At 42.2% G+C, this 19,657-nt stretch overlaps 1 protein-coding gene across 1 annotated transcript in view; it reads left to right on the top strand.

Annotated features, from left to right (window-relative positions):
• The window catches only part of LOC129859213 (piezo-type mechanosensitive ion channel component 2-like), a 183,321-nt gene that overhangs the window by 74,500 nt on the left and 89,164 nt on the right, over positions 1 to 19,657 (top strand). Inside the window, exons 5-6 of the mRNA XM_055928700.1 lie at positions 2,965 to 3,127; positions 19,496 to 19,597. Of these exons, the coding sequence (XP_055784675.1) occupies positions 2,965 to 3,127; positions 19,496 to 19,597 (265 nt within the window). The remainder of the gene's footprint in view (positions 1 to 2,964; positions 3,128 to 19,495; positions 19,598 to 19,657) is intronic.

Raw genomic sequence — 19,657 nt, 5'->3', positions numbered from 1 at the left:
CCTTGATCATTCTAAGTTTGTCATCGTGATTGCAGTAATTTTCTTCAAATCATATTATTATTAGGCCTCTATGAATTGGAGTTCTTTCTATTCTGATGTGGGTAGTTTTGATATCTTCAAAACTAGATGACATGTGTATTTTGAAATGGTTAAATGGTTACTGTAAATGCAAATAGTTGTGTTGAAGACTTTCTAGGATTCAGGTTGAAATCCATATCACAGGTTTGTGTGTATTTGTTTGAACAACCTTGTCTTGGCCGTACTCAGAGCTGTCTATTCCCTCTCTGGCACCTTGGTGTGTTGGAGCCCTGCTGGGCACCCTGGAGAGCCAGGGGCCCACAGTCTACTCCTATGCCCCATTGATAGACGTGCCAGTGTGCCCTTAAGGCCTCAAGTCCAGTGCCAGTTAGTCTCTCATAACAGCTAAATCGAGTTAGCTCGCTAGCTAGTGCAACATTTTGTTATGACTTCCGAAATTAACTGCCAGTCAACAGATAGCTCTGTTCACTCTCGGTAGCAGCCTGTCACTGTATCCATCAACCAGTTACATTTCTTCTTCTATGACGACAAGATATCTTTCCAGAGATGAGACTGACAGGCTAAATCTGTACAGTTCATCTAGCCACTTTGATGGCCTCCCCTTTAATGCCGCTTCCTGGAGTAGAGATGGTTAAAGGTGGTTATTTATCACACCCGTATTATCTTCGGTCCCAAATCAATGCCATGTGCAAGGGTTTCGGTTGCCAGCTCACAACTCCACAGCTCTGTCTTTATGAGCAGGACTGAGATGAAAGACTCTTTAAACGGCGAGAGAGAAGCAAACCGTTTAGACACAGAGAGGCTTCATTACAAAGAGCTTTTGTTGACTCTGCTATTTGGACCCCCGTTTTTTTCATGTGTTTTTATCTAGTGTGTTAACTAGCGCCGTCTGCAGCTTATAAATGTTTTTACGAAGGCAAATATCGCTCGGTTCAAAGCGTCTGCGTCTGTGTCTGTGCCCTCCCCTGGCCGCTCGCCTTTGAACGTAGGGGTTCATGCGGAGCGAGCACCATGGGAATCCAAACATTTGTTTAACGTTTTATGCAACACAACAACAAAGCAAAACAAGCATGCGAAAACTCAGATATCCATCTACTGCTTGTGGCAGTATATCCTGAATATCCTGAGATTATACAGCCATTTCTTCTAATACCATCACAGGGGCCCAACTGCCATTGGCCTCTTGGGGAGAGGTTCCTGTGCAATGGCTACCTCCTTTTTAAAAGTGCCTTCCTTGACGCCTTCAAACTGATAACAGAATCCAATTCCCTGTCAGTCTTTCTACCCTACCTTTAGACTCGGTCATCCCTTCCAAACTAACAGACTGTTTACACACTAATATGTAGATCGTTTTTTTCTTGTTTGACCTTGCTCTTTTTCGGAAGATCATCACTAATGTTAAGCTCCTTGTGCTCTCCCACGGTGTCCCTGGCCGTATGTCTGGTGATGTCTAGGTCCCACCCCGATCACACAGTCTCCCAGAGTGCATTGCACTATGACTCACCAGAAATACCAGCCTCCTGAGCTGTCTTTGGTTCATAGAGGGTGTACTGTGTTGTGTGCTCCCACCGCGGCCTCTTATGAAAAGCTCCCTACCAGCCAGAAGCCAGCACTGCGCACCCACACTCCCAATTCACTAACAGAAAATGTAGCTCAAAAGGTTTCTCTGAAAATGTAACTTCAGCTGTTTTTTAAAAACTTTTCTTCTCTCTCACATCTGCCTAGTGTTGCTGCTCACTGCTTTGAACCTGAGCAAATAGAAAAGTTGAGAAGTTACGCTTTTCGATTGAAATTGGGGTTGGGGCGGTGGCATTGAAAGAAGGCCATGGTAAGGATTGGATGGTTTAATTTCATTACAGATGTTTTTTGGGCCAATAGAGGGGGACCAGAGTTGGGCCCACTGTAACGGATACAGCACAGCATACACTTCCAGAGCATGGGAAATAAGAACCAGCCGGACCAGCGCTGTAACAGGGAGGACAGTGGGAATAACCCACGCCTTTTCTGTGGAACAAAATGTTTTCAGTGTATTTTAAGAGGCTAGCGCAGTGCACTACTGAGCAAAGGGCACCCGTAAAACTTCATTTCATCTCAGGCGTTATTTTAGCTCGAAGGGGGTTTTGGAAGTTAGAATGCACCTTTTTTATGACATTTGTTAAAAATGTAATACAGGCCATGCTTTTATTGGTGTGGGTGGAGAAAGGCCTGTAAAACATTGTGTATAGTACACAATGGATAGTACACAATGTATAGTACACAATGTATAGGACGCGATGTATAGGACACAATGTATAGAGACGATGTATAGGACAATGTATATGACAGTGTATAGTACACAATGTATAGACCGGCTGTACTTTGACGTTATATAGCCATTTCCTTATACCTACTTTGTTTACCTTTACATTGAGCCTCTGATTTACTTCAATAACCAATCCACCGTGTTTTGCGAGAGAAAACAATTCTGGTCAACAATATTGGAATATGAATGAATGTGGTTGGCCTTCATTTTGTTACCAGTCAGGTATAAGAGGAAATACTGCACCCATATATTTATAGAAGAGGAATTCAGACTGTAAACTATTTAATGATTACTCTACTTTGTTATGATCCATAAAAGCCATTAAGAGGAATGTTTTGCATTATATATAAACTAGCTCTTAACCACACCACGTTGTGTTTACCATCGTTTCGTGGTAAAGACATAGATTGTAAATGTACAAGTGAAGTATAATTGGTACAGTTTTTATTTTATCAATGCTGGCGTCAAATATCGACACTCAACTTACAGGAAACCTTATAAAACAATACAGTATAGGCTACTGCATCTGAAACGACAGAATAACACTCAAAGCATTTATCCTCATCTCATCTATCCTGATTGGCTTACAATTTTTCCTTGTTTCTCTCTGTCCGTGTGTGCAGTGTCCGAGGTGCCGATGCAGGGAACGGGATCCGTGTGTTCATCCCAGACATCGGCATGTTCGTGGCGGGCCTGGTCACGTGGCTGCTGTGCCTGAGTCTGGAGGAGAAGCAGCAGGTGAAAGACACGTCGCAGCAGCACAACGCCAATTGCGAGCCAGATCAGGTGAGCTCATCATCTCTCTAAAGACAAACGTTGGGCCCTGGTCTATTTGGATTTAGATGGGAACCCTAAACTCCCAACACCCTTATCAATGTCTGACGTAATACAGCGCAATAAAGGCCAGGAACTTACAGAAGAGTAATGACAAGACTAACAGAACCCGAAGAAACAAATACTTGAACTTTGTCTTGTAAAGATAAACTCACTCCAAATACTCTGCTGTCCTCCGTCTGTCCTGTTCCGATATTTTTGGGTAAAATTGGGCTAACACTGAACTTATCTGGGGCTAGAGTAGAGAATTCCTGGGGCAGTTTGGTTACCACAACAGAAAGTTGTGCAATCAGTGAAAGTGTAAGCTCTTAACTCCTTAACATTACATTTTAATCCTCAGTAATCCAACCAAAGACTCCACCCTTCCTCATCTTGGGGATATGTTTGGTCATCAAAACACACACACACTCACTGTCTCCAGTGCGCTGGTCTCTCAGAGCATGGAGAGCTGCAATCCGTCTTCCTATTTTATAGCAGGGGGGCTGTTGGCTGCTCACTTCCAGGTGCACTAAATTAGACCTTGCAGCTCCGGGAGAGCGTAATAAGTGAAGCACATTACTGTCTGGATGAATACCAAACAGCCATCATTTGTGTGCGTGTGTGTGTGTGTTTGTGCATGTGTGTGTGTGGGGGGGGGGGGGGGGGGGGGGTCCCAGGACTGTGATTCTCTCTCTTTCCCTAGTGAAGGGGGACTACTGCTGTGTTTGATCAGCCTCCCTGAGCGTGTTGGAAAGCTTCTTTCCCCCTGGAGCCACTCTGTTGTTCTGGCAACACACACACACACACTGGTGGAGCCTGTTCATCTGGCAGAACACCGGCCACAACACAGATGTAGATCTAGATGAAATGCCTCGGAGACGAGATAGCTGTTGTACAAGTGAGAAGCGAAAGAGAGGGTGGGGATAGGTTAAGGTCAGTTGATGAGAAACACAGCAACTCTCTTGAAATGGGTCCCGGGTTGGGTCTCGGCAGCCAAAGAGATTGCATTCGGCAGCCGAACAGGAAATTGGGGGGCTTTGTCATATGCCTCAATGCGGATGTGAATTTGTCTTTGTTCATTATGTTTTGTGGGTGATGGAGGGGCCATTCCTACAATGGTTACCGTATAAAATGGGTCATTCCAACAATGGTTACCATATAAATGGGTCATTCCAACTGTGGTTACCGTATAAATGGGTCATTCTAAATGTATATTGCTGTACAAGACTCTAGATATCTAGATTTAGTTGACCATGTGGTTTTTACTAAAGTTGAGTATCATCCGTCTAAAGGATTCTTTCGGGCAGTGGATAATTAAGGAGTGTTGTACCAGCTAAACATTGCATTGATATACCCAATTATTAATGCAGTAAAAATGAAAAGCATGTAATCTTATTGTAACCATTTTATGGCATTAAGTTCAGTACTTGGAACTGTTTGAACTTGATCGCTTGATTCAATTTAAGAGCCCCTTATTGTAAAAAATCTTGGTCTCCACCAAGCGGTTCTCCAAATTAAAGTTATGACAAACGCCTGATGTTCTTTTTCCCTCCCTCAGAATAAGAATGTTGTGTTTCTCTCGGCAGCCGTGAAGAAAAGGTCATATTTTTGTAGTCACTTCATTCGGCTGTTGGCTAGTTGGGGAACTGTGAACACATGTCCAATTTGGGCCCTTTGGTTCTTGCTGTAGCCTTGTTCTGCTGGCCAAGACCATAGCAGAGAGAGTGACGCCCATACAGTGCCTTCAGAAAGTATTCACACCCCTTGACTTTTTCCACATTTTGTTGTGTTACAGCCTGAATTTAAAATGGATTGAATTTTTTTTAAATTGTCACTGGCCTATACACAGTACCTCATAATGTAAAAATTGAATGATTTTTTCAAAATGAATTACAAATATATTAAAAATGAAAATCTGAAATGTTTTGAGCCAATAAGTATTTAACCCCTTTGTTATGTCAGGCCTAAATAAGTTCAGGAGTAAAAATGTGCTTAACAAGTCACATAATTCTCTGTAAGGTCCCTCAGTCGAGCAGTGAATTTCAAACACAGATTCAACCACAAAGACCATTGAGGTTTTCCAATGCCTCACAAAGAAGGGCACCTGTTGGTAGATTTAAAAAATGTATAAAAAATAGCAGACATTGAATATCCCTTTGAGCATGGTGAAGTTATTAATTACACTTTGGATGGTGTATCAATACATCCAGTCATTACAAAGATACAGGCGTCCTCCAAACTCAGTTGACGGAGAGGAAGGAAACCACTCATGGATTTCATCATGATGCCAATGGTGACTTTATAACATTTACAGAGTTTAATGGCTGTGATAGGAGAAAACTGAGGATGGATCAACAACATTGTAGTTACTCCGCAGTATTAACCTAATTGACAGAGTGAAAAGAAGGAAGCATGTGCAGAATAAAAATATTACAAAATATGCATCCTGTTTGCAAAGAAAACACTAAAATAATTCTGCAAGAAATGTGGCAAAGCAATGAACTTTTACCCTGAATACAGATTGTAATGTTTGGGGCAAATCCAATACAAAACATTACTGACTACCACTCTCCATATTTTCATGCATAGTGGTGGCTGCATCATGTTATGGGTATGCTTGTAATCTTTAAGGACTGGGGAGTTTTTCAGGATAAAAATTTAATGGCGCTAAGCACAGGCAAAATCCTAGAGGAAAACCTGGTTCAGTCTGCTTTCCAACAGACACTGGGAGATGAATTCACCTTTCAGCAGGAAAATAACCTAAAAGACAAGGACAAATCTACACTGGAGTTGCTTACCAAGAAGACAGTGAATGTTCCTGGGTTGCCGAGTTACTGTTTTGACTTAAATCTACTTGAAAATCTATGGCAAGACCTGAAAATGGTTGTCAAGCAATGATCACCAACCAGTTTGCTTGAATAGTGGGCAAATGTTGCACAATCCAGGTGTGGAAATCTCTTCGAGACTAACCAAGAAAGACTCAATCGTTGCCAAAGGTGCTTCTACAAAGTGATATTAATACTTATGTAAATTAGATATCTGTATTTTATTTTCAATACATTTGCCAACATTTCTAAAAACATGTTTTCACTTTGTCATCTATTTAATCAATTTTTTATTCAGGCTGGAGCACAATAAAATGTGGAATAAGTCAAGGGGTTTGACAACTTTCTGAAGGCACCCCCTCTCCTGACCCCTGGTGACCCTCTGCGACCTTGGGCTTGTGTGACTCGGTTCTGCTCGTTGACTTTAACTCGAGTACCGTCTTCCACAATACCTCGATTGATCCATAGCTCCCTGGCACCTTCGCTTGGCCTTCGTTATGTGGCCCGTTCCCTGCAACTCTGTTTTTTTCTGCCTTCATTTAACACACACCAGCGTGCGTCCTGTTCCAAGGTTGAGCTGTTTTCGGCCATGTGGCTCAGACCAGCTTTTGCAAAAAGTCTTGGAGTCCTGCTTATTTTTTTCCTTATTCTCTGATTTTGGCGTCTCCCCCTCTGTCTCATAGGCCAGTATTTGACCTGGCTGCTAACACTCTGCTTAGTTTTCTCCCCCTCAGTCTCATAGGCCAGTATTTGACCTGGCTGCTAACACTCTGCTTAGTTTTCTCCCCCTCTGTCTCATAGGCCAGTATTTGACCTGGCTGCTAACACTCTGCCTAGTTTTCTCCCCCCCCGTGTCATAGGCCAGTATTTGACCTGGCTGCTAACACTCTGCCTAGTTTTCTCCCTCTCTGTCTCATAGGCCAGTATTTGACCTGGCTGCTAACACTCTGCTTAGTTTTCTCCCCCTCTGTCTCATAGGCCAGTATTTGACCTGGCTGCTAACACTTTGCCTAGTTTTCTCCCCCTCTGTCTCATAGGCCAGTATTTGACCTGGCTGCTAACACTCTGCTTAGTTTTCTCCCCCTCTGTCTCATAGGCCAGTATTTGACCTGGCTGCTAACACTCTGCCTAGTTTTCTCCCCCTCTGTCTCATGGGCCAGTATTTGACCTGGCTGCTAACACTCTGCCTAGTTTTCTCCCCCTTTGTCTCATAGGCCAGTATTTGACCTGGCTGAAAACACTCTGCCTAGTTTTCTCCCAACGTTTTGGCATGTCATGTGTTTACTCTTGATGGTTTTCTCCTCCCTCCTTGAGCCACATCTTGTTTTGCAATCATTGTCGTATAGATGGCCTGCTTTGACACCAGCCTGATTTATGTGGTGCCAGGGTGAGTCCCAGTCATTACATGTATGGGATGCCTCTGAGACCGTGACACAGTGACAGGTGAGGCACCAGACTGATTGACTGTTGGCAGGACACAGGAAACACAACATTAATATCCACCGCCTAATGTCTTTTACTCTAAGTGGAGTGTGTGGTTCATGTTAGGTCTGACTCTGTCTGACTCTGAGACATAAAAGCATTACCTTTATTAAAAAGATGCTCGGCTCCCAATGTTGGGCTCCTGTCTCCATGGGCACAGCTCTCCGTCTCTCTCTCTCTCTCTCTCTCTCTCTCTCTCTCTCTCTCTCTCTCTCTCTCTCTCGTTGGCTGTCCATCTGTAATTCAATTATTCGCTTTGACTGAAGTCTGAGGTTCATTTTTCATGCCTATTAATAATTGTAAGGATGTGTTTGTGTAATCCCCACCACTACTAATTTTGACTTTCTCTGTGTGTTAATCACCAAGCTGTCTAAACGCCAACCGACTAAACCCCAACCTACAGGTGTCGGGTGGCGATTGGATTTTGAATTGAATATTTTATTAGGTTTGTTCATATTCTCTCCTATGCCGATGGAATCGTGCGGCCCTAAACCGCAAGAACACATGCCTTCGGAAAGTATTCAGACCCCTTGACCTTTTCCACATTTTGTTACGTTACAGCCATTTTTTAAAATTGATTAAATAATCTACACACAATACCCAATAATGACAAAGTAAAAACAGTTTTATAAAAAATAAAAAACAGAAATACCTTATTTACATTAGTATTCAGACCCTTTGCTATGACACTCAAAATTGAGCTCAGGTGCATCCTGTTTCCATTGATCATCCTTGAGATGTTTCTACAACTTGAATGGAGTCCACCTGTGGTAAATTGAATTGATTGGACATAATTTGGAAAGGCACACACCTGTCTATATACAGGTGTGCCAAACTTGTAGCGTCATACCCAAGAAGACTCGAGGCTGTAATCGCTACCAAAGGTGCTTCAACAAAGTACTGAGTAAAGGTTCTGAATACTTATGTGAATGTAATAGTCCAGTTTTTTTTTTTTTTTTTAATTAGCAAACATTTCTAAAATCCTGTTTTTGCTTTGTCATTATGAGGTATTGTGTCGATTGATTAAATGTTTTTTTTCTTCTCCAATTTCAGAATAAGGCTGTAACCTACCCAAATGTGGAAAAAGTAAAGCGGTCTGAATACTTTACAAAAGGCACTGTAAACCTGCGAAAATCCTAATTCGTGCAACATTAGTCTTAGCTCAATATTTGTGTTGCCGCGGAATGTGCCGCTCACAGCGCACCAGCACTTCCTAATCTTTGTCTGTTTTGCTCCCATTAACAATACATTTGCATTCCAGCGCCAGGGGAAGGAGACACATCTGGTCGACATTAGCTGGTGTTGTGTTTTCGACAGCGGCAGTGCTACATTTCACATTAAAATTTTAGTAATTTAGCAGACGCTCTTATCCAGAGCGACGTACAGTAGTGAGTTCATACATTTTATTTTGTGCTAGGGTTACCAGACTCCTCTCTTTCTTACCTCTCCCTCTTTTTCCTCTCTCTTCCCGTATGTCCTTTCCTCTCCTCCTCTCACGTTCTATTATCTCCTATTATCTCCTCTTTCCATGCCTCTAGTTTCTATAGTTTCCCCTTATCTCCTATTAACCTGTCTTCTCTTCCTCTCTTATCCACTCTGTATCATCTCTCACTCTGCTGCCATGTGCTTGGTGGATTGCATCTTCACCACTCCTCATCTGGTGGCTCGTATCTTCACCGCTCCTCATCTGGTGGCTCGTATTTTCACCACTCCTCATCTGGTGGCTCGTATCTTCACCACTCCTCATCTGGTGGCTCGTATCTTCACCGCTCCTCATCTGGTGGCTCGTATCTTCACCGCTCCTCATTTGGTGGCTCGTATCTTCACCGCTTCTCATTTGGTGGCTCGTATCTTCACCACTCCTCATCTGGTGGCTCGTATCTTCACCACTCCTCATCTGGAGGCTCGTATTTTCACCACTCCTCATCTGGTGGCTCGTATCTTCACCACTCCTCATCTGGTGGCTCGTATCTTCACCGCTCCTCATCTGGTGGCTCGTATCTTCACCGCTCCTCATTTGGTGGCTCGTATCTTCACCGCTCCTCATTTGGTGGCTCGTATCTCCACCGCTCCTCATTTGGTGGCTCGTATCTTCACCGCTTCTCATTTGGTGGCTCGTATTCTCACCGCTCCTCATCTGGTGGCTCGTATCTTCACCGCTCCTCATTTGGTGGCTCGTATTCTCACTGCTCCTCATCTGGTGGCTCGTATCTTCACCACTCCTCATCTGGTGGCTCGTATCTTCACCGCTCCTCATCTGGTGGCTCGTATCTTCACCGCTCCTCATTTGGTGGCTCGTATCTTCACCGCTTCTCATTTGGTGGCTCGTATTCTCACCGCTCCTCATTTGGTGGCTCGTATCTCCACCGCTCCTCATTTGGTGGCTCGTATCTTCACCGCTTCTCATTTGGTGGCTCGTATTCTCACCGCTCCTCATCTGGTGGCTCGTATCTTCACCGCTCCTCATTTGGTGGCTCGTATTCTCACCGCTCCTCATTTGGTGGCTCGTATCTCCACCGCTCCTCATTTGGTGGCTCGTATCTTCACCGCTCCTCATTTGGTGGCTCGTATCTTCACCATTCCTCATCTGATGACTCGTATTCTCACTGCTCCTCATCTGGTGCCAGTGAAAGAATCTCAGTGCCAGGACAGAGCTCCTGCTCCAAACTTTCTCTCTCTCTCTCTCTCTCTCTCTCTCTCTCTCTCTCTCTCTCTCTCTCTCTCTCTCTCTCTCTCTCTCTCTCTCTCTCTCTCTCTCTCGCTCTCTCTCTCTCTCGCTCCTAATAAAAGCAGTGTGGGGACGTGTTCTCTCCAAGTGTACAGCGTGTTGTGGAGTGGTAATGAGTTGGTATGTGCCCCCTCCCACCCTCCCTTGGCAGGGTCCTTTACAGCTGTATGACTCAGGGGCTAATTAGAACCTCACCACCATACTGCCCCGCTGTACTCCTTTCTGATCTGCTCTGATCACTGGCTGGCTCTCTCACAACTCCACAGCCTAGTCATCACACTTGCCAATGTACAGGCTCACTGTGATGCTATAGCTAGTCCATGGACCTGTGGGCTAGTCTGTAGGCTAGTCAATGGTAGTGAACTAGTTACAGATGTAGCTAGCTGATACTAGCTAGGAGCTACTGTAGGAAAGGGACAAGACAATGGTGGCCGCTACTGATGCCTACTGAAACCCACCACTCTGATCCTAGACTTCACCCTTACAGGGTGGCTCCACCTATAGTTCACTCTGCCTTAAATCTAGGGCCCCTCTTAGTTTGATATCTTTAGGGTGTAAGGTTAATGAGTCGCTATGTTACTGATCCCATATACAGTGCATTCGGAAAGTATTCAGACCCTTTGACTTTTTCCACATTTGGTTACGTTATAGCCTTATTCAAATGTATTAAATAAAAAAACTGAAATATCACATTAACTTCTTATGGCTGAAGGGGCAGTATTGAGTAGCTTGGATGAAAGGTGCACAGAGGTGCCCAGAGTAAACGGCCTGCTCCTATGTCATAGTTGATAATATATGCATATTATTAGTAGTATTGGATAGAAAACACTCTGAAGTTTCTTAAACTGTTTGAATTATGTCTGTGAGTATAACAGAACTCATATGGCAGGCAACCTGAGAGGTTCCACTTCCTGTTTGGATATTTTCTGGGGGTGCCAGATTTTCAACCAAGCTCTCATTGAAAATACAGAGAGATATGGATGGGTTTTCACTTCCTACGGCTTCCACTAGATGTCAACAGTCAATAGAACTTTGTCTGATGACTCTAATGTGAAGGGGTGCCGAAGAAGACAGGAATGAGTAATCACTTCCATGAGGTGCCCACGCATTGAACTGGCGCCTTCACGTGAGAGTGAGCTCCGTTCCATCGGTCAATTGAAGTCAATGTAATTCTCCGGTTGGAACGTTATTCAAGATGTATGTTAACAACATTCTAAAGATTGACTCAGTACATCGTTTGACATGTTTCTACTGACTGTAACGGAACTTTTGGACATTTCATCATGTTATAGTGGACGCGCTTTGAGACTTTGGTTAGGGCATTTGGTAAACAATTCGAAAGTAGCTAATTGGACATAAATAACGGACATTATCGAACAAATCAAGCATTTATTGTGGACCTGGGATTCCTAGGACTGCCTTATGATGAAGTTCATCAAAGGTAAGGAAACATTTATCATGTATTTTCTGGTTTCTGTTGAGTCCAACATGGCGGCTAATTTGGCTATTGTTCTGAGCTCCGTCTCAGATTTTTGCAGTTTTTTAAAAATCTGACACTGCGGTTGCATTAAGGAGAAGTATATCTATAATTCCATGTGTATAACTTGTATTATCATCTACATTTATGAGGAGTATTTCTGTTGAAACGATGTGGCTATGTAAAATCACTTGATGTTATTGCAACTAGTGAATCTAATGCGCCATTGTAAACTCAGATTTTTTGTTATAAATATGAACTTTAACAAACAAAACATGCATGTATTGTGTAACATGAAGTCCTAAGAGTGTCATCTGATGAAGATAATCAAAGGTTAGTGATTAATTTGATCTACTCTATTTCTGGTTTTTGTGAAAGCTATCTTTCGCTGGAAAAATGGCTGTGCTTATTGTGGTTTTGTGGTGACCTAACATAATCGCTTGTAGTGCTTTCGCTAAAAAGCCTATTTGAAATCGGGAAAAGGGAAAACCTCCAAGACTCTCCCTAGAGCTGGCCGCCTGGCCAAACTGAGCTATGGGGGAGAAGGGCCTTGGTGAGGGAGGTGACCAAGAACCCGATGATCACTCTGACAGAGCTCCAGAGTCCCTCTGTGGAGATGGGAGAACCTTCCAGAAGGACAACCATCTCTGCAGCACTCCACCAATCAGGCCTTTATGGTAGCGTGGCCAGATGGAAGCCACTCCTCAAAGTACAGAATGATCCTTGATGAAAACCTGCTCCAGAGCGCTTAGGACCTCCGACTGGGGCAAAGGTTCACCTTCCAACAGTACAACAACCCTAAGCACACAGCTAAGACTACACAGGAGTGGCTTCGGGACAAGTCTCTGAATGTCCTTGATAGGCCCAGCCAGAGCCCAGACTTGAACCCGATCGAACATCTCTGGAGAGACCAGAAAATAGCTGTGCAGCGACGCTCCCCATTCAACCTGACAGAGCTTGATGGATCTGCAGAGAACAATATGAGAAACTACCAAATATATGTGTGCCAAGCTTGTAGCATCATACCCAAGAAGACTTGAGACTGTAATCGCTGCCAAAGGTGCTTTTCACAAAGCACTGAATAAAGGGTCTGAATACTTATGTAAATGTGATATAAGTTTTTTATTTTTTATACATTTGCACACAAGAGTGTTTTTGCTTTGTCATTATGGGGTATTTTGTGTTGATTGATGAGGGGGAAAAATATTTCATCCATTTTAGGATAAGGCTGTAACATAACAAAATGTAGAAAAGACAAGTGGTCTATATCATTTCTGAATGCACTGTATCATTATGATTACACCTTCAGTTTTGTTTGGGGCTCATGAAAAAGCAGCCAGTTTGTACGAATAGTTCTCTATTCTACTGTATGTACGTCTTTCTGAGGTAGGGGTGTTTCTTTGACCATTGCTATATCAATATGGTTTCTTGCTAGGATATCAAGACACCTGGAACATTTGATAGGATTATTAAGGCCATTCAAATTCCAAGAGAGAATAGCTAGCGTTTCCATTATAAAAACAAACAACAATGTAAAACGAATTATGTAATTGCAATCTTTAGTGTTAATAAGCCTATGGATGTAAAACAGGAAAACCGATTGCTAGCAGCTCTGTCTTACCATCTGAGCCAAGCAGGACCACCGGATGTTATTGTTCATTGGAGCCTTAGAAGCCTCAAGGTCTGATCTGGTTATTTGTGGCTTTACCAATAGACTAATTTACAGGGCACTGGCCTAACAGCTGAATGGCTCCCAATGCCTTTGGTATGGTGTTTCCCTTGGGTTTTATATGTGTCATTTGTAAGGTACTAAACTGAGGCTTGTGGTTGGGGATATAGAATTGGATTCGGCCTTTGTGGCTTCACTCGACAGGCCTGCCCACTTCTTGCAATATCCCTTAGGTTTTTCACAAGCTTAAAGGCTTAGTGAAAGCAAATACCCTCGTTGTTTTGTGGCAAAAGTACAAGGCTTGATAGGAAAGTAATGTAGTACGGCAGTATGTACTAGTCATGATACAGTACAGTGAACCAGCAGTATGACTAGTCATAACACTGTACAGTGAACCGGCAGTATGTACTTGTTATGATACTGTACAGTGAACCAGCAGTATGACTAGTTATAAGACTGTACAGTGACCCGGCGTATGTACTAGTTATAATACTGTACAGTGAACCAGCAGTATGACTAGTCATAATACTGTACAGTGAACCAGCAGTATGACTAGTCATAATACTGTACAGTGAACCGGCAGTATGTACTTGTTATAATACTGTACAGTGAACCAGCAGTATGACTAGTCATAATACTGTACAGTGAACCAGCAGTATGACTAGTCATAATACTGTACAGTGAACCGGCAGTATGTACTTGTTATAATACTGTACAGTGAACCAGCAGTATGACTAGTCATAATACTGTACAGTGAACCAGCAGTATGACTAGTCATAATACTGTACAGTGAACCGGCAGTATGTACTTGTTATAATACTGTACAGTGAACCAGCAGTATGACTAGTCATAATACTGTACAGTGAACCGGCAGTATGTACTAGTTATAATACTGTACAGTGAACCGGCAGTATGTACTAGTTATAAGACTGTACAGTGAACCGGCAGTATGTACTAGTCATAATACTGTACAGTGAACCGGCAGTATGTACTTGTTATAATACTGTACAGTGAACCGGCAGTATGTACTAGTTATAAGACTGTACAGTGAACCGGCAGTATGTACTAGTCATGATACTGTACAGTGAACCAGCAGTATGACTAGTCATAATACTGTACAGTGAACCGGCAGTATGTACTAGTTATAATACTGTACAGTGAACCGGCAGTATGACTAGTCATAATACTGTACAGTGAACCAGCAGTATGACTAGTCATAATACTGTACAGTGAACCGGCAGTATGTACTTGTTATAATACTGTACAGTGAACCGGCAGTATGACTAGTCATAATACTGTACAGTGAACCAGCAGTATGACTAGTCATAATACTGAACAGTGAACCGGCAGTATGTACTTGTTATAATACTGTACAGTGAACCGGCAGTATGTACTAGTTATAAGACTGTACAGTGAACCTGGCAGTATGTACTAGTCATGATACTGTACAGTGAACCTGGCAGTATGTACTAGTCATGATACTGTACAGTGAACCGGAAGTATGCACTAGTTATAAGACTGTACAGTGAACCGGCAGTATGTACTAGTTATAAGACTGTACAGTGAACTGGCAGTATGTACTTGTTATAATACTGTACAGTGAACCGGCAGTATGTACTAGTTATAAGACTGTACAGTGAACCGGCAGTATGTACTAGTTATAAGACTGTACAGTGAACCGGCAGTATGTACTAGTTATAAGACTGTACAGTGAACCGGCAGTATGTACTAGTTATAAGACTGTACAGTGAACCTGGCAGTATGTACTAGTTATAAGACTGTACAGTGAACCGGCAGTATGTACTAGTTATAAGACTGTACAGTGAACCGGCAGTATGTACTAGTTATAAGACTGTACAGTGAACCGGCAGTATGTACTAGTTATAAGACTGTACAGTGAACCGGCAGTATGTACTAGTTATAAGACTGTACAGTGAACCGGCAGTATGTACTAGTTATAAGACTGTACAGTGAACCGGCAGTATGTACTAGTCATAATACTGTACAGTGAACCGGCAGTATGTACTAGTTATAAGACTGTACAGTGAACCGGCAGTATGTACTAGTTATAAGACTGTACAGTGAACCGGCAGTATGTACTAGTTATAAGACTGTACAGTGAACCGGCAGTATGTACTAGTTATAAGACTGTACAGTGAACCGGCAGTATGTACTAGTTATAAGACTGTACAGTGAACCGGCAGTATGTACTAGTCATGATACTGTACAGTGAACCAGCAGTAGACCTACCAGGGGAGGTGCTGATGTCTAGACTGGCTACAATAAACCCCACTGACTCCAACCACCACCTCCATCATCTTAGTGTGGTAGTGATATGGTATGTTTCAGTAGGTGCGGCCTGTGGACAGACTGAGAGCCTGTTTGTGAGAGCCGGGAGGACGATGTGGAATCTGATCCCTCAGGAGGTTCATTAGGGAGCCGTTGGTTATTTCGCTGCCTCCTCTGTTGAGCATTGGGGTTTGAACTCCCAGCTGCAAGCTGCATTGGCGCGGCCACCCGACGGCCACATGGGAGCAGTTGCCGCGGTTAAATAAACCGGGCTTCATCAAACGGAACTTGTTTGATCAATTATGATATGCCACGTCCGATAGTGAGCAGATTACTGACTTTGGTATTTTCTCTCAGGCTCTAGCGAGAAAGACTTGTTTGTGTTACTCTGTGGAGATTTTGCGATAGGGCGGCGAGTGATCGCACAGAGCGCTCATTCATTGTGGTGGTATAATAAATATAGAGTAGGGGAAATATGTAGGCAGGTTTCATTTTTTTACCATGTAGGCCCCTTTCAAATAAACAAATGATTAGGCTGCACTAATGTTTTTTTTATTTCAGTTCTGTAATTGCTGACTGCAGTGTAGATATTAAACCAGAGTGTGCTGTTGAAATGATCAACCTGGTTTAGATATGGTTTAACCATGGTCCAGGTTCAGGTTCCCACCACAGCAACAGTGACTGAACGATGGTCTCGAGTTCTCAGCCGAATCCCCAAAGATTCTTTCATCTCACACGTTGGACTATTATGTGTCTATATGAACCATGAGAGAATAATGTTTTTAGGAAATTATGCCAATTAATCTCAGATGACCACAGGTACCCATATGACAACACTTTTTTTCTGAAGAATAGTTTAGTTTTTTAGCAATAGTTAGCTTTTTCTGTGTTCAGAAATGGGAGCTTTTTATCTAATTAGTGATGTCTGTTTCTGAAGCAAAACTTTCTTAGTTTTTCCTTCAAATTGTATTTATTATGATAAATATCAAACATTGAACTATTCCAATCCAGTGCCCTTTGAATTTCCTTTTTTGTGGTAATTTTGGATTTTGCCAATCCAGAAATAACATGTCTATACCCAGAAGCCTTTGTATTGCTTTTGTTTCCCTTCCGGACGAGCAGAATTGGATTTCCTCATAGTTATGACTTCTTTTTATTGTTTATTTGGAGTGATACATTGGACAGTGAACCTATGATTAATGCATCTAGATGTAGGCATCAAAGCCTGCTGTATAAATTAAATGATTGTTATGACTTGAGTGCATATCATTCATATTTTGTTTGAACAATATCCACAATGTTACTTGATACATCTTTTGTGCAAAGTATGTAAAAGAACAGGTGCGTTCAATTTGAATCTCCATCACAGTTAAATTTTATACCACTGCTTTAGTTTTTTACGGTTGTGTAAAATATTGCTTCTTGTGACATAAATAGTATACTTTTGTCCATTGTCTGCTACCTTGTGGACATTTCCAGTGTTGAAAAGGATCCTAAAACCTATGTATTTATATAAGTAGGTTAGGTATAATTACGGTGTAAATACATATTGTTACAAAGTTACAAACAGGTAGGCCTATAACAGTTGTAACTACTATGTAACTAACATGTATATTTTTAAACACTTTATCTAAAGTGTTCTAAAACACTTTATCTAAGTGTTCTAAATTGAATTAACTTCACTAGGGTAGGGGGCACTATTTTCACTTCCGGATGAAAAGCGTGCCCAAAGTAAACTGCCTGCTACTCAGGCCCAGACGCTAGGATATGCATATAATTGGTAGATTTGGATAGAAACACTCTAAAGTTTCCAAAACTGTTAAAATAATGTCTGTGAGTATAACAGAACTGATTTGGCAGGCGAAAACCTGAGAAAAATCCATCCAGGAAGTGGGATTTTTTTATGTTTGTAGTTTTCTATCGAATGCCATTAGTGTCCATTGACTTAGGACTCAAATTGCACTTCCTATGGCTCCCACTAGATGTCAACAGTCTTCAGAAATTGTTTCAGGCTTGTATTCTGAAAAATTATGGAGTAAGACCACTCTGAATGAGTGGACCATTCAGTGTCCCAGAGCTTTTTCATGCGCACGACTGAGAGCACGCCTTTCTTGTTCACCTTTTATATTGACAACGTTATTTTCCGATTGAATTTTTTTTGATTATTATGACTAAAAACAACCTGTGGATGTATTATAAACATTGTTTGACATGTTTCTACGAACTTTACGGATACTATTTGGATTTTTCGTCTGCCTGTTTTGACTGCGTTTGAGCCTGTGGATTACTGAACAAAACACGCGAACAAAACTGAGGCTTTTGGATATAAACATGGACTTTATCGAACAAAACAAACATGTATTGAATAAATGGGAGTCTTGTGAGTGCAACCATATAAAGATCATCAATGGTAAGCGATTCATTTTATCACTATTTCTGACTTGTGGAACTCCTCTACTTGGCTGGTTACTGTTTGTAATGATTTGTCTGCTGGGCGCTGTTCTCAGATAATCGCATGGTATGCTTTCGCCGTAAAGCCTTTTTGAAATCTGACACCGTGGTTGGATTAACAAGAAGTTAATCTTTAAACCGATGTATGACACTTGTATGTTTTATGAATTTTTAAAATGACTATTTCTGTTTTTGAATTTGGCGCTCTGCAATTTCACTGGATGTTGGCCAGGTGGGACGCTAGCATCCCACGTACCCTAGAAAGTTTTAACAACTGACATTTGAAGTACATATGATAAAAACATACGTTAACCGATGTTGAGCATCTACCACAGTTCGGAGTCAGCTAGTCTGTCTGCTGCTTTTGAGGTGAAGCCCACATTCTGTCTCGTCTCCAGCGTCCCACACCTAATCTAATTTCTCTTAATGCTCATCCATCCTGTTATGTCCCAGTAGATTCATTTATGTTCCCCTAACCTCGTTAGGAGAGTCTTTCGCCTAACGCATGTCACTTTATAATCTAATGCACAGACAAACAGGCTAATAATTAGTCTTTATGTACATTTGAAATGCACCTGTTGACATATGTATTATTTATAAATGGGAGAAGGAGAGCAACATCTATAATATAGTACAGAAGATACCAGCAATGACGCAAGGTCAACATATATTGTTTTCCTGGGATTTATGTTATGAATACACAAAACAATCTCTTAAGCTTTTTCCCTTTGTTACCTTCACCATATGGCCTGCTATGAACCAATGTTATTTTCTGACATTATTAAATGCAATGAGACGTACACTATAGCTCATGGCTAATGTAAACCAGAATGCTAGCTAACCATTTACAATCCATATTCCTTTTTCCTGGTTTGCATGACAGCAGTCTTAAATAGCCAACAGTATTATTGCTATTTAAATCAAAACACGCACTGGCTGATGTTTAATGAAAGTGCAGGTTTGCTGAATTGGAGGCAGTCGTTAGACTTGTTTAGTCGTTTGATGCCTCAAAAAGAGACAGCTAGTTAAAATGGCTGGAGTACGGTCCTGCTGTATGTCACTGTCAAACAGACCTGTAATCTCTCCTCCAACCCTTCTCATTAATCATTACAATGGGACGTAACTCCTCGAACCCTCCAAAAAACACCTCTATCAGCAGCTTCGCTGCAACATGGTTCTGCATCAAATGCTTGACAGGGTTTTTAGCTCAGCTCTGTTGTCTCTACACAGAAACACTCAAAGTATCAGACATATTGGCAACACAATGACTTCATCCAATACAATGTCTTCACAGTCTATTGGATTGATTTCTCTCAACAAAGCAGAGCTACTCAGCAAAGCCGTTTCTACTCAATGGAGCAAGGTGTGCAGGTTATTAATTTCTGCGTTGATACTCATTGTATTCATCTTCTTTCCCCAGGAAAAGAAGGAAGACGAGGAGGAGGAGAAAAGGGAGGCGGTGGAGGAGAAAAGGGAGGAGGTGGAGGAGAAAAGGGAGGAGGTGGAGGAGAAAAGGGAGGCGGTGGAGGAGAAAAGGGAGGCGGTGGAGGAGAAAAGGGAGGCGGTGGAGGAGAAAAGGGAG

The sequence above is a fragment of the Salvelinus fontinalis genome, chromosome 7 (genome assembly GCF_029448725.1).
Source record: "Salvelinus fontinalis isolate EN_2023a chromosome 7, ASM2944872v1, whole genome shotgun sequence".
Lineage (NCBI taxonomy): Eukaryota > Metazoa > Chordata > Actinopteri > Salmoniformes > Salmonidae > Salvelinus > Salvelinus fontinalis.
Note: the sequence above shows the minus strand (reverse complement) of the source record. Positions and strands in the feature narration are given on the sequence as shown.